Source organism: Bison bison, unplaced genomic scaffold (genome assembly GCF_000754665.1).
Source record: "Bison bison bison isolate TAMUID 2011002044 unplaced genomic scaffold, Bison_UMD1.0 scf7180017860443, whole genome shotgun sequence".
NCBI lineage: Eukaryota > Metazoa > Chordata > Mammalia > Artiodactyla > Bovidae > Bison > Bison bison.
This window is the reverse complement of record NW_011491015.1, coordinates 1,508,592-1,522,224: the sequence shown is the minus strand read 5'-3', so window position 1 is coordinate 1,522,224 and position 13,633 is coordinate 1,508,592. Positions and strand designations below refer to the sequence as shown.

The 13,633-nt window shown below is 46.1% G+C and overlaps 1 protein-coding gene across 1 annotated transcript in view; it reads left to right on the top strand.

Moving 5' to 3' along the window:
* The window catches only part of SLCO3A1 (solute carrier organic anion transporter family, member 3A1), a 301,013-nt gene extending 292,922 nt beyond the window's left edge, over positions 1-8,091 (top strand). The window contains exon 11 of the mRNA XM_010832180.1: positions 6,631-8,091. Coding sequence (XP_010830482.1) covers positions 6,631-7,010 — 380 coding nt within the window. The 3' untranslated portion in view covers positions 7,011-8,091. The remainder of the gene's footprint in view (positions 1-6,630) is intronic.
* The last annotated feature ends 5,542 nt before the right edge of the window (positions 8,092-13,633 follow it).

The window sequence follows — 13,633 nt, the reverse complement described above, 5'->3', positions numbered from 1 at the left end:
TCTCAAGTAACTCAGAGAACTGCTCCATGGAAGTGAGGAAGGAGCCAGTTAAAGAAAACCAGATATCCCAAGTTAAGAAATTTAGTGCTTTTTCTTCTGGTTGGGAAGATACAAGAGTCCAGGCTCACTGAAAGCATTCCTTTGCTATGTACCTCAGGTATCTGGGCAAGTATCCTGTATTTTCACGTCCTGAGTCCCCTCAGGGCTCACCGTTGGGAGTGGCTGCCGTCGATGGCTGCTAGATGGCAGGTATTCTTTCCTTCCTGAGTCCCCTCAGGGCTCACCGTTGGGAGTGGCTGCAGGCCATGGCTGCTAGATGGCAGGTATTCTCTCCTTCCTGAGTCCCCTCAGGGCTCACCATCCCTGGTAGGTGCATTTGTTGATGACAGTGACCTCCTTTGCTTACTGATGTGAAAGTACTTGATTTCTTTCTAAGCACCAATGATATATCTAACTTTCTAAAGGACCTGTACCACCCAGGATCTATCTATGTCCTGACCAGTGCTAAGGTGACACCCCATATTTGCCATGGACCCTGCTATAGTCAGGCACAACAGGTTTGAATCCAGCTCTGCCGTACTGAGCATGAGACCTTTAACAAGTAATTTAAGCTTCTTGAGCCTCAGTGAGTTTAACAAGGCAGCCAGGAATGAAATGAGAATAGAGAAGCTCCTCTCAACTTCTCGGATTTAAGAAAAGTGAATGTCAGGTATCTGTGGATGATGCTGGACAGTATCAATAGAGTCTCTTTCTTGGCATCACTGAAACAGAGAAACTCATTAATCCTTTGAGGAGAACATTCTTTTCAACATCCGTTTCTAGCTAGTGCTGGACATAACAGTAATTCCTCCAGGTTGAAAAGAGGTTCCATGGTGAATCAAGTCTTGGCAGGTAAGCTGGGAGAGGAATGGATATCTTTTGAAATGTAAATACTGGAGTGATTTGTAGCTTCCATTTTGTTTCATAAAGGAATGTGAATTTATTTTTCTTACAAAAGCTTTTCCACTCAAATTTTAAGTTTAGACCAAAGAGTATAACTAAGCCTGGCGTTTTCAACCCACGGAGTGAATTAAGTAGCCAAAATTCAAGACCTGGAGGTTTAATCTCTGTTAATAGATTTCAGGAAAACAGAGACAATTTCCTTAAGTGATACCGCAATTTTTGCATTGAAATATAGCTGCAATTTGAGCCCGAGTATAATGGGAAGTAAGATTTAATCCTTTTAATATTCTCTGTAATAACGAGTAACAGCTCTAAGCTTCCGGATACCCTCCCCAACATATGGTGGGTTCCTAGTGTCCCAGTGGTGGGACCTTGGTTAATGCCTACTGAATCTGCGAGTTCCCCCCAAGGAAACACAGGAAGAAAAGAGAACGAAGGGGAGAGGACTGCTCCTGCAGGCACCGAGGAAAAGAGCATTCCTTTAAAACACACGGTTTCTAAGAAATACTTCATCATTATCATCAGCTGCCTTCTTCTTGCTTAGGTAACTGAGGCTGTAACAGAAGTAAGTACTAACATACACCTTACCTGTGTGACCTCCCTTCTGGAAACATCTGATTATCCTCCAAAAATGTCTTATGAAGTGAAGGATTCCTGCCAGTTGGGGTTAGTCACTGAATCTTGACTTGGAGGGTGTTCTGCAAATCTTTCTCTGGAGATGAGAATTTAAAAGGAGATGAATTTTCATTGATCCAAGTGAAAAGCCAAAAAACAGGAAAGGAACCAGATTTGTTGAGCACCCACTCCAAGAAGGGCTTTCCCAAATACCATATCAACTTTGCAAAGATCAGAACCCCTGTTGAAAGCTTCAAAACCAGCCTTCTACAAACCAGTTATTCCTAGGAGCTTAGTGGAAGGATAAATAATGTTTTCTATAGCCCTGGAAAGCCCTGATAAGAGCTCTAAAATCTTCTCCTCAGATCAACAAACTTTAAATTTGTAGGAAAGAAATGATTGGACTGGAGGTTTTGAAATATCAAGCCGGGGACAAATAACAAATAGCATCTGTTTCTCTATAGGTATAATAAAGGGGGTTGTGGGGGGTGGATTGTGATGTATGAACACCCCATGCAGTGGAGGGGTGAGGGGGCAGTTGGTAGTAATTATTGTCACTGGGTTGGGAAGATCCCCTGGAGATAGAAATGGAAACCCACTCCAGTATCCTTGCCTGGGAAAATCCCATAGATAGAGGAGCCTGGTGGACTATAATAGTCCATAGGGTCACAAAGAGTTGGACACGACTGAGCACCTGAGCACACACGCAGTTATTGTCCCAGTCGTCACTCTGTAGAAGTCTCCCACTGCCATCTGGGGAACTAGCATCTTTCAGGGGCTACAGGGCTTTTCTATGCCCCCCTGAATGATAAACACGTAACAGTGAATGGCCATTTGTGAAAATTAATCAAGTGGGATTCCCTCTGTCACTAATCAGATGAATTTCAACAATGGCAAAGGCCTGTAAATAAGAGATCCAGCAAGGGCCTTGTTTCAAAATTCTCTACACACCTGGAACTCAGGACCTGTGAGCTAGAGCTTCTCTTTGGAAAAGCATTTTAAGTCAATAAAAAGGAAAAGATGAACTTGGCAGAAAAGAGTTGTTTTTGTTTGTTTGTTTCTGGGAATCTTAAAGGAAGCTCATAAAGTTTATGAGGTTCTACTCATAATACACTCAATCAAAAGTTTATTCTGAACTGTCACCCCCAAATACCCTGTACAAGATGAATAAGGGAGCAAAAGTTCTGGCCATATGGGACCAGACCCTTATATAACACTCCACTCACTTGTTCTAGTATTCACCTTGACTCGGTAAGGTCAAAGTGGTTACATTCGAAAGATCAAGAAACAGGCACATAGAGAAAAGTGACTTACCCCAGCATTTCAGCTCAAGTTAGAAGGTCTTTCATCTTGACCACAAACACCCTCCAAAATATTGAGTATAAGATGAAAACCCTTGCTATGTACTTAGCTTTCTCATTTCTGTTTGAAGGCTATTTCTGACATTTCTCGGGGTCTTGTCATCCGATAGTAGAGCTTGACGAGGATAAAATTGACATCATTAGCACAGAGAAATATGCCTTACTTCAAGACAATTCCATAATATAAAAATCCTCACTTGGATACAGGTACAAAAAGGAGTTATGACTTATTGGCACTTTGGAGGGATTTTTTTTTTAAGCAAGTATTAGTGAATGGCTCCATTATATTGAAAATTTTCCTGCGATGTGCTTAAAATTCGACCTGATTTGCCCAACTTGGATTGCATACAACTCTTTAGGCACCTGTGCATTGGAACAAGAAGCCCCAGTACCATCAGTTCCTTCCCTCAGCAAAACTTAAACGAGAGGTGTAATAGTCTTGGCTTCCCATTGCCTGGTGATGGGTGGGTAAGAAGAAAAGGAGGGAGGAGAATTAGGAGCAAATGACAACCAATAGAACTCTGACAGATAGAAAGGTGAATGGATCCACCTCTCCGTTGGACCACAGGACAGGTCAGATTTGTCCTGTGGATCCCCAAGTCCACCCGCCATCCACAGGGACTCCAGGTCGCTATTTCTTTACCTAAGTAACGGGGAGTGTGTCTAGTGTCTGTCAGTGGTTGCCGTGGCAGCTCCTCCAGTTGCCTCTTTTCCAGTTAAATGAAGAAAAGTCGTCTGTTGAGGAACTGAGACAGGACACACTGGTTGGTGACAAAGATCTCGAACACCTGAGCAGCCTTCTGGGCAGAGAATGCCGGGAATGCGAGTTTCCACTTGGCAAGACCAGCCTGAGCTGCAAAGAGGGAGCAGGTTGTGTGGGATTTTGAGTTTGGCATTTTTAAACTCAAGCTGCCAGAAAGGTTAAATGCTGTTTCAATGAAAATTCTTTCTTAGGGGGGTTTCTTTCAGGGGGTCATAAGTGACAGATTTGGGGAGTGCTAAGGATTAGTGCCAAGGCACTTGGGCCCAGGAGGAAACCCTGCCAACCTGTCAACGCTGACAGGATCACGCAGCCCTCCCCCGACCCCATCGCTGACCAGCCATTAAACCGAGGAAACAGACGCACAGACACAGGAAACAAACTTATGGTTACCAAAGGGGGAAAGGGATGGCTAACTTAGGAGTTTGGGATTAACAGACACACAGTACGATATATAAAATAGATAAGCAACAAGGACCTACTGTACAGCACAGGGAACTATAGTCAGTATCTTATGATAATCTATAATAGAAGAGAATCTGAAAAAGAGTAGATATATATGTATAATTGAGTCACTGTGCTGTATACCTGAAACTAGCACAACATTGTAAATCTGCTATACTTCAATAAAAATGATTTTTAAAATTTGAAAACTAGACTTCAATTAGTAAAAAACCCAAGGAAGTGCCATTTCCTTCATTAAGCCTCTCCCTCCCAGAGGGCCCCTCAAAGGAGATTCTGCTATGGATATAATATAGCCTTCCTTGTTCTGGCACTCATGAATGGACTTCAGGGGTCCATGAATTCCCTGAAATATGGATGTGGTTTTGTGGGTAGGTATATTTTTCTGGATGAAGGGATGATGCTCATCAGATTCTCAGCACATGCTCAGGTGTTCAGTCATGTCCAACTCTTTGTGACCCCCACGGACTGCAGCCAGCCATGCTCCTCTGTCCGTGGGATTTCCCAGGCAAGAATACTGTAGTGATCTCCAGGGGATCTTCCCGACCTACGGATCAAACTTGCATCTCCTGCATTGGCAGGTGGATTCTTTACCCCTTAGCCACAGAGGAAGCCCCCAGATTCTCAACAGACCTTCCTTAATACAAAAGTGAACCTCAGTCAAGAGCTGGAAAGGACACTCAGGATACCAGGACACCTCAACAGAGGGATCTTGGAATTGTCACCACCTGCTCCCAGGGATCACTTCCTGCTTCTTAAGGAAGTTGACTGGCACCATATTCTGGCCTTGGGAATGCTATTTTTTCCAAAGCAATTAATTTGTGTTAATGCCCCGTCCATTGCTTCCCCATAATACAGATGAAACATTTTCCCCCCAAGAGGCAAGAATCACCTGGGAATGTTTTATTTTAACCATGCCAATGACCAGGCCACACACCCAACATTCTGATTTCATTGGTCTGGGATAGGATACCTCATGATATAATGTCATCTATTGTGAAGGTTTTTAAAACCAGTTCCCAGCTCAGAAAAGTGTTCTGCTCCAGTGGTAACGTCTAAGGGAAGGAAAACTGTCAGTGTGTATGTGGGTGTTTTCCATTTTAAACCGTACACACATGTATACTTACATATCTGTCTGCATATACACATGTATGAGAACACAGCCTTCATATGTACAGGTATGTGCACATACGTATATATACCCACACACAAGGTATAGTGTGGACTTGCCTGGTGGCTCAGTGGTAAAGAATCCACCTGCCAATGCAGGAAAGGCGAGTTTGATCCCTAGGTCAGGAAGATCCCCTGGAGAAGGAAATAGCAACCCACTCCAGTATTCTTGCCTGGGAAATCCCATGGACAGAGGAGCCTGGCAGGTTACAGTCTGTGGAACTGCAAAAGAGTTGGACACAACTGAGCAACTGACACAGCAGCAAAGCACAGTGTACTCGTCGTCACCTTCTGTTCCCCTCTGATTCCAACCCCCCCTCCTTGAGAGCACACAAAGCCCCAGAAGCCCCGTGCAAAAGGACAGCACACGGAACATGATGCCTCTTAACCATCTTCTCTACAACGGTGCGCTTCTTTGAGTGACACCAAGAACGTCCCCCTTCAGAGAAGACTGTTTTTCTCCTCAGACTCTCCGTGGATGATGATAATGATATCATCTGTCATCCTGTGTAATTTATTTTGTATTTACTCTGTGCCAGTTCAGTTCAGTCACTCAGTCGTGTCCGACTCTTTGCAACCCCATGGACTGCAGCATGCAGCTATTCATCACCAGCTCCCAGAGTTTACTCAAACTCATGTCCATTGAGTCGATGATGCCATCCAACCATCTCATCCTCTGTCGTCCCCTTCTCCTCCCACCTTCAATCTTTCCCAGCATCAGGGTCTTTTCAAATGAGTCAGTTCTTCTCATCAGGTGACCAAAGTATTGGAGTTTCAGCTTCAGCATCAGTCCTTCCAATGAATATTCAGGACTGATTTCCTTTAGGATTGACTGGTTGGATCTCCTTGCTGTCCAAGGGACTCTCAAGAGTCTTCTCCACCACCACAGTTCAAAAGGATCAATTCTTCAGTGCTCAGCTTTCTTTATAGTCCAACTCTCACATCCATACATGTGTATGTATCACATACATACTCTGTGCCAGGCACTGTTCTAAATGCTTCCCACATATTCAATGAGTCAGCCTTCACAGTGATCTGAGAAGGACTCCATTTTGCAGATGGGGAAACGAAGGCACAGATGTGTGAAGTAAGATTTCATGTTAAATAACTTGCACAGGTTTGTGAAGTAAGAGGCAGAGGTGAGGTTTGAACCCAAGCAGTTCAACCTCCAGACGGGGTCTTCCCCCCACTGTGCTGTAGAACCACTGAATATGGCCCACAAACCCTGCAGTCCCATAGGAAGACACACACATGGGGAGTCCTACTCTCCTGTGGACCAGCCATCAGAGCCCGCACATTAACTGTCCTTTCCCCCGACAGGCTTCATCCCCCCACCGCTCATCTTCGGGGCTGGCATCGACTCCACCTGCCTGTTCTGGAGCACGTTCTGTGGGGAGCAGGGCGCCTGCGCCCTCTACGACAACGTGGCCTACAGATACCTGTACGTCAGCATCGCCATCGCGCTCAAGTCCTTTGCCTTCCTCCTCTACACCACCACGTGGCAGTGCCTGAGGAAAAACTATAAACGATACATCAAAAACCACGAGGGCGGGCTGAGCACCAGTGAGTTCTTTGCCTCTACTCTGACCCTAGACAATCTGGGGAGGGACCCTGTGCCCGCCAACCAGACACATAGGACAAAATTTATCTATAACCTCGAAGATCACGAGTGGTGTGAGAACATGGAGTCTGTTTTATAGTGACTGAAGGAGGGTTGAACTCTGTATTAGTCTTTCAAGGGTCATTTTTCCTAAAGAAAAAAAAAATGAAAAAAAGTTTCTCAAAAAAAAAGATTCAATACACACACACACACACACACACACGTATACCCAGCACCTTTGTCCTTTTCTCAAAATCAGAGCCAGACAGGATTCAGAATAAGGAGAGCGTGGGATCACGTGGTTGGCGTGCAACCTCCTGGGGGCTCAGAGTCTGCTTTTGAAGGCACCTCATGGCTGTTCAGGATGCCGACAGCTGCAAGCAACAGGCACTGCCAGATTCAGGGAACACTGGTGGCCAGCTTGGAGGATGGACCCTTCTGGATATACATACACATACAAAACAAACAAAATATATCTAAAAATCTACTAAAAACACCCACGTTGACAATGTTGCCAGGATAAGCACTAGTGACAGCCCTGTGCCCCCGTGCCCGTCTACACAGGGACGGAGGGGCACCCGAGTCGGAGGAGTGGACACCCGCTTCTCTCTCTAACGTTTGCAATAGGGGCCACGGTGCAGGCGACTCACCCAGTCTACACCTGTGGCTCAAGGCCCCAGAGTTCTCTCAGCGATGCTAAAGGGTGATCCGTGCTGGAGACTGTAGTTGGCACCTCTCACCAGCTCCATTTCCATTTCTCAAGACTGAGGGCCCCAGGGGGGGAGCCGGGCATGGGGGGCCAGCACCTCCCCTTCCCCCACAGCACCTCCCATTGGGGGGCGCCCCCCTCCCCCACCAGCCCCACAGAATGACCTCAGGAAGCAGTGGGCCTCGCCTGGCTATGACTGACTTCGCTCAGAGCCGGGGAAACCCAACCCAGTCCAAGTCATTTGCTTACATTTGCCAAACATTTTGCCATTTTTAAGGGAAAAAAAAAAATGCAATGCATATGAATTTCAAATTGTTGTATGTATAATCCTCTGATACTATTTTTAACTACTTCTCAAATCTGTGTTAACCCTTCAGTCACTAACACAGTCCTCTAGGCCGAATTTATTATGCTGGTTGCTTTTAATTTTCTCCTTTTATAATGCACCAAAAATATAATGTGATTCAAGGGATGCAGTTAATCTATTGTAATTTTTTTATTATCATTTTATCCTCCTTTGGATAGTTTGCGAGAACGAGACTATACAGTGTGTTACGAGAAAAAAATGCTTGAAAAAGAGTGTATATGCAGCTTGCCTTTAAAAGAATCACATTTGAGACAAGAGGAGATGACATGATGAATTGCAAATTTGCCTTCTCAACTTATGCCCCACAATTCAGTGATTGCTGTCATGGGAACCCCTTTCATATGCCTGCTTCACATGCCAAGAGGCGTTCTTTTCCGCCTGTGGTGGAGACACGCTCAGCGGCATGTTGTGTGTATGGGTGCAGGGCTTCTGGGGAGACGAGAGAAAGAATAGCTCCCTGGCACATGCTTTGAACAGCTTGTGTTGTCTGGGATTACAGACCCACAAGCTCCTGGAAGCTACTGGACGTCCACCACCTGAAAATGTCAGTAATGTTTTCAGGGTCAGTCTTGAACTAAGCAGCCTTGTGGAGTGTATGCGTGTGTGTGTTTTGAAAGTGGCTGAACCTCAAACAGCTAGAAGTGAACCTACCATTGTTTGGGGTAAGAATCAAGGGGAAATCTCTTGCAGCCAGCAGACTCAGCCTGGTGAGTCATTTGCAGACGGGGCAAAGCTTATGTGAGAGCACAGGTGTGCTTGTACTCACGCACGCACGCACGCACGGCCCAGGGAACCCACTTTTCATGTTGCAATGTCCTTGATCTTGGCCACTCCTGGCTCTGGAAAGATTCTAAGGGTTGGTTGGTTGGTTGTTTTTTTTTTTTTTTTGTAACCTCAGACACATATTTGCAGGTCATCTAGAAGATGAAGAGCATCAGGAAAGAGTAGGGTGGGTAGTGTGCCAAAGTTTTAACAAACCCATAATTGGGGCAGTTTGAGTGAGAGCCCCAAACTAGAGAAGGCCGCGTGCAGCAAGGATGCCCGAGAGAAGCTTGTGTGGCGGTGCAGAGCCACATGGTCAGCCGCATCCTGGGGACAGGATGCTTCCAGAACAACTTTTTCCTGTCTTGCTCGAGTCCCTCCTTGCTCCTGAAAATGGAGACATTCATCAGTGTGTTAACTAGTTAAACAGGGGGTTGTTCTCCAACCAGTTCATAAACTCTGTACGCCCTGTGAATCCTGAGGCTGTGATTCCATCCTGTACGGGTGTTGAGTTGGTTTTGTCTTGAAAATGTATTGCTAGTAGATCACTGCCCTCTTGGATATGATTGTGGAGCTCTCCAAACTCAGTCCACAGACACTGAGGCTGCAAGACCTCATGTTTCATGGGGCTCTTTGCTCTTTTTTTTTAAAGGTTTTTGAAAACTCTTTTTGGCTATTTTGCCTAAGATTTTAGGCTGAGTGAGAATAAGATGTTAAGATAACAGAGGAAAACAATCCCAGGGTTCAGTTTTATCAACAAATGAATTGAAATATAAAGTCCTTTCTCGTAAGATGCTTCTAACATGTGTTGTTATCACCTTTAAAACTTTTTAAATTTGTCTCCTGGACTCCAGAACCAGAAAAACCTAGTCTAGGTTTATTTTCCCTTGTGCCGCAAGGATCCATTGTACATGCCTTGCCCGATCCAGTCCCTGGCTTCTTTGGTCCTGAGCAGGATTTTGAATGGAAAGATTTCCTGGGAAGAGCTCCAGTGGACGTCCTCTCGAGCCACCAACCCCGCCGCCGTCTCAGTGGAAGGCGCCCAGGGCTGAATGGAGGAAGGCTGTCTTTGCTGCAACTTGTGACAGATTTTTGTCACTCCTACATATAGATCAAAAAGTTTTCTACCCATATTATTCCTGCATATGAAGGGAACACATCTTTCGTGAGTCTCTGTCTCTGGGGGGGACTGGGCTTGCTGTCTTCCCCGTGCTGAGTCTGTGGGCTGTGAGGAAAGCCCGCCTTCACGCCTCCACAGGGGACGCAGTGAAGCTCCCAGACACCCCGGGGACACTTCCACTCTGGGAGGCCACGGCGTGCAGGCTTTCCTCACAGCTAACGAAGCAGCCAGAGAGGCTTCTGCTCACAGGTCCCCTAAGGAGTTTGCTGGCAACGCTTAACAGGCAAAATAATAAGGGGAAACAAAGAGCTTCGGAGGAATCCTTTGACAGACTCCCTAATGTCTTCAGAGCAGGAGGGAACGTGCTTATTCATAAAAATTGCTTCTTTTTCATCACCTTCCAGCAGAATAGCTTTGCCAAGTGATGGTTTTAGACTTTGGCTACGTGGTGTCTATACATTCAAATCCCCGATTCCAACTTCTCATCCCCAGTAATAACCTAAAGCAGGGGTCCCCAGCTCTTGGGGTGCAGAGCAGGAGGCGAGCAGCAGGTGGGCAAGCAAGCAAAGCTTCATCTGCCCCTTCCCCATTGCTCACATTACCACCTAAACCTTCCCCCTCTTCTTCCCCCCTCACCCAGCTGTGGAAAAATTATCTCCCACGAAACCAGTCCCTGGTGCCCAAAAGGTTGGGGACCACTGACCCAGAGCTTCCTCTCACTCAGATGTGGCAAGATTTCCTGAGGGGACTTGCACAAACGTTCCACACATGGTGGCCAGCCAGCCCCTGGGATGACTGCCACACCACTAAAGTTTCTCAGGAGAAAGATTCTGCCATAGTTGCTAATGGATTATCTTCCACACTTCCAAAGCAGGTTGCTTATTAGGAGAGTGTAAAATGGAAATAAATACACACACACACACACACACACACACACACACACTCACTCACTCACTCACTCACTGAGAAACCCTCTGAGGAAAAGTAGTGATTGGCTCCCTGTGAGCCTACAAGGCCAGTTTTCTTGCTACCAACTGTTCAGGTCCTGGGAAGAAACCACACTTCCTTCTCCACCCAGTCAAGTCCACCAGGCCTGTGTTCTAAGCCCTGCTTAGGAGTCCTGCAGGCACTCCTGAGTGACTCGAAGCAATAAAGGTCAACCTGTAGAAATCAGTGCAATGGTTACACAGTCGGGCAGGGTAAGCTTCTGTCCTGTTTGGTGGTGGTCATTCTATTTCACTGGTTGGTTGGTTTGGTTTGGATGAGGGGAGAAAACCAGACAAGCAGGTTTTCAGTCCACCAGACAGAATATTTGCTGTCCTGTGCTGTTCTTACTTCTTTTGATGGTTTGGAGAAAGTATCTGTCCAGGAGAAGGTACTAGACACAGAGTAGGGGCTTACTTGCTCCCCTGAGCACATGTCACTGCCTCTCAACAGCCTCCTTTCAACTGTGATCTGCATTTCCCTCAGGTTAGAATCCAGATCAGAGCCCTCAGAGGTGACACATTTTCCAAGAGAGGGTGTTAGTGAATTTCAGTTTGGCCTGGAAATTAGTCTGAAACGTGACTACAGCCCTTTTCTTCCTCTCTCTGCTCCTCCCTCCTTGTTTCCTCCTTATCCACCTCTCCCAACCCAGTTCCAGTTCTTGCGTTCTGAATAGCTATGAGAAGGTAATTCTCTGAGAACAAACGGTCCTACTGATGGCCTTTCAACCTAGCTCCCTTGGGGTATTATGGCTGCTCAAGAATAAGTTGGTGAAACAGGAATCTCTAACTGCCAGAGAATGCAGAGAAGATGCTGTTCAGATGCTTGTTATGAGGCCTGTTACCTAGGATCCCAGCTTCCCTGGTGGCTCAGACAGTAAAGAATCCTCTTGCAACGCCGCAGACCTGGGTTTGATCCCTGGATTGGAAAGATCCCTTGGAGAAGGAAATAGCAACCCACTCTAGGATTGTTGCCTGGGAAATCCCATGGACAGAGGAGCCTGGTGGGCTGCAGTCCATGAGGTCACAAAGAGTCAGTCAGAACTGAGCAATTAACACTTACACTATTTTTTTTTTTTTAAACCGAGGATCACATGGAGAATTTACACTCTCTGCATACAGGCCTCACCTATGCCTCCCCTCTCTCACCTCAGAGTGCTCAGTTATCATGGCAGGGAGGACATGAATTGAAAAGCCTAAAATGGGGAGTTCAGAGAAGCCTGGATGCCCCAGCACCTTAGAAATCTGTGACTGTGGTGGAGATAAAGACAAAGCTCATGCTTCTCAGGGACCATCCATGTGGTAGCACAGTTTTCCTTTGCAGGTAATATTAATGCTATTTGAGGGAGCACTATATGAGCTTGATGTTTTCCAGCCACGTTTATTCACTCTAGTAAAATTTTGACTATGTGCCAGGCCCAGAACCAGGTACAAAGGTTAAAAAAAGACATGGCCCCATCCTCTAAGAACTCACAGTTTAATAAGAGAAACAGACCTGAACACAAAAGCAATAGAATAGGGCTTACCTGGTGGCTCAGACAGTAAAGAATCTGACTACAACGCAAGAGACCCGGGTTCCATCCCTGGGTCAGGAAGATCTCCTGGAGAAGGAAATGGCCACCCACTCCGGTATTCTTGCCTGGAGAATTCCATGGACAGAGGAGCCTGGCAGGCTGCAGCCCATGGGGTTGCAAAGAGTCAGACACGACTAAGTTATTGCACTTTCACTTTTTACTTTCGTCATTGTAAGAGCCAGGGTCTATTTATTTATGTCTGGGAACAAAGAGGGCTCTTTTAGGGTGCTGGGAAGTTCCACCTAGGGGCATCAAGAATCAGGAAGACCTAGTGCTCTCGAAAACAAGAACTTAAGAGCAGTTGGTTAGGGATCCAGGGGAAGAGACCCTCTACGGAGAGAATCAGCAGAGCAAGTTCAGAAACCTTCCATAAAGGGCCAGGTGGCAAGAATTTGGGCTTTGAGGGCCACAGAATCTCTGTGGCCTCTACATTTTTGTCAGAGCAGGGATGCAGCCCCAGACAATGTGGAAACAGATGAGCGGGCCGTGCTCCAGTAAAGCTTCATTTATAAAGACAGTCAGTCTCTGGGTGTGGCTGAGAGAAGGCTGTAGTGTGCTGATCTGTTCTGGAGAACACGGAGGTCTGAAGCAGCATGGCACACAGTCCCATGGACTGTAGCAGTGGAAGCTGCTGTGCCCTGGGCTGAGTCATGCATTGGAACAATCTAATTCAGGTACCCCATTTTCCAAGAACGAGGTAAGTATCCCATTATTGTCAGGGTTTACAATGAAAGTAACATTATCTTTCTTCTGTGTAATGAGGGGAATTGGAACTATACAATCTACAGTCTCTTCCAGCCCTGGCACTCACTTCCTAGCTCTACCAGAGTAATCATCCTTTTTTGTTAAGTGATGGAAGTGGGCATGGGAGGGGACAGTGTAGGAACTGGGCAAAAAAGAGTGAATCCAGATACTGAATAGTATTTCAGATTCCTTCCCTCCTTCCCACCAATATGAACAGTGGCACTAGAAAGCTATTTAATAATAGTACATTTACCAAGCACTTACAATGAACCAGCATACAGTAGTTAAAGAATCCACTTGCCAATGCAGGAAATGCAAGAGATGCGAGTTCAAACCCTGGGTCAGGAAGATCCCCTGGATGATGGCAAGGCAGCCTACTCTAGTGGTCTTGCCTGAAGAATCCCATGGACAGAGGAGCCTGGCAGACTGTAATTGCAAAGAGTTGGACGTTACTGAGCATGCAC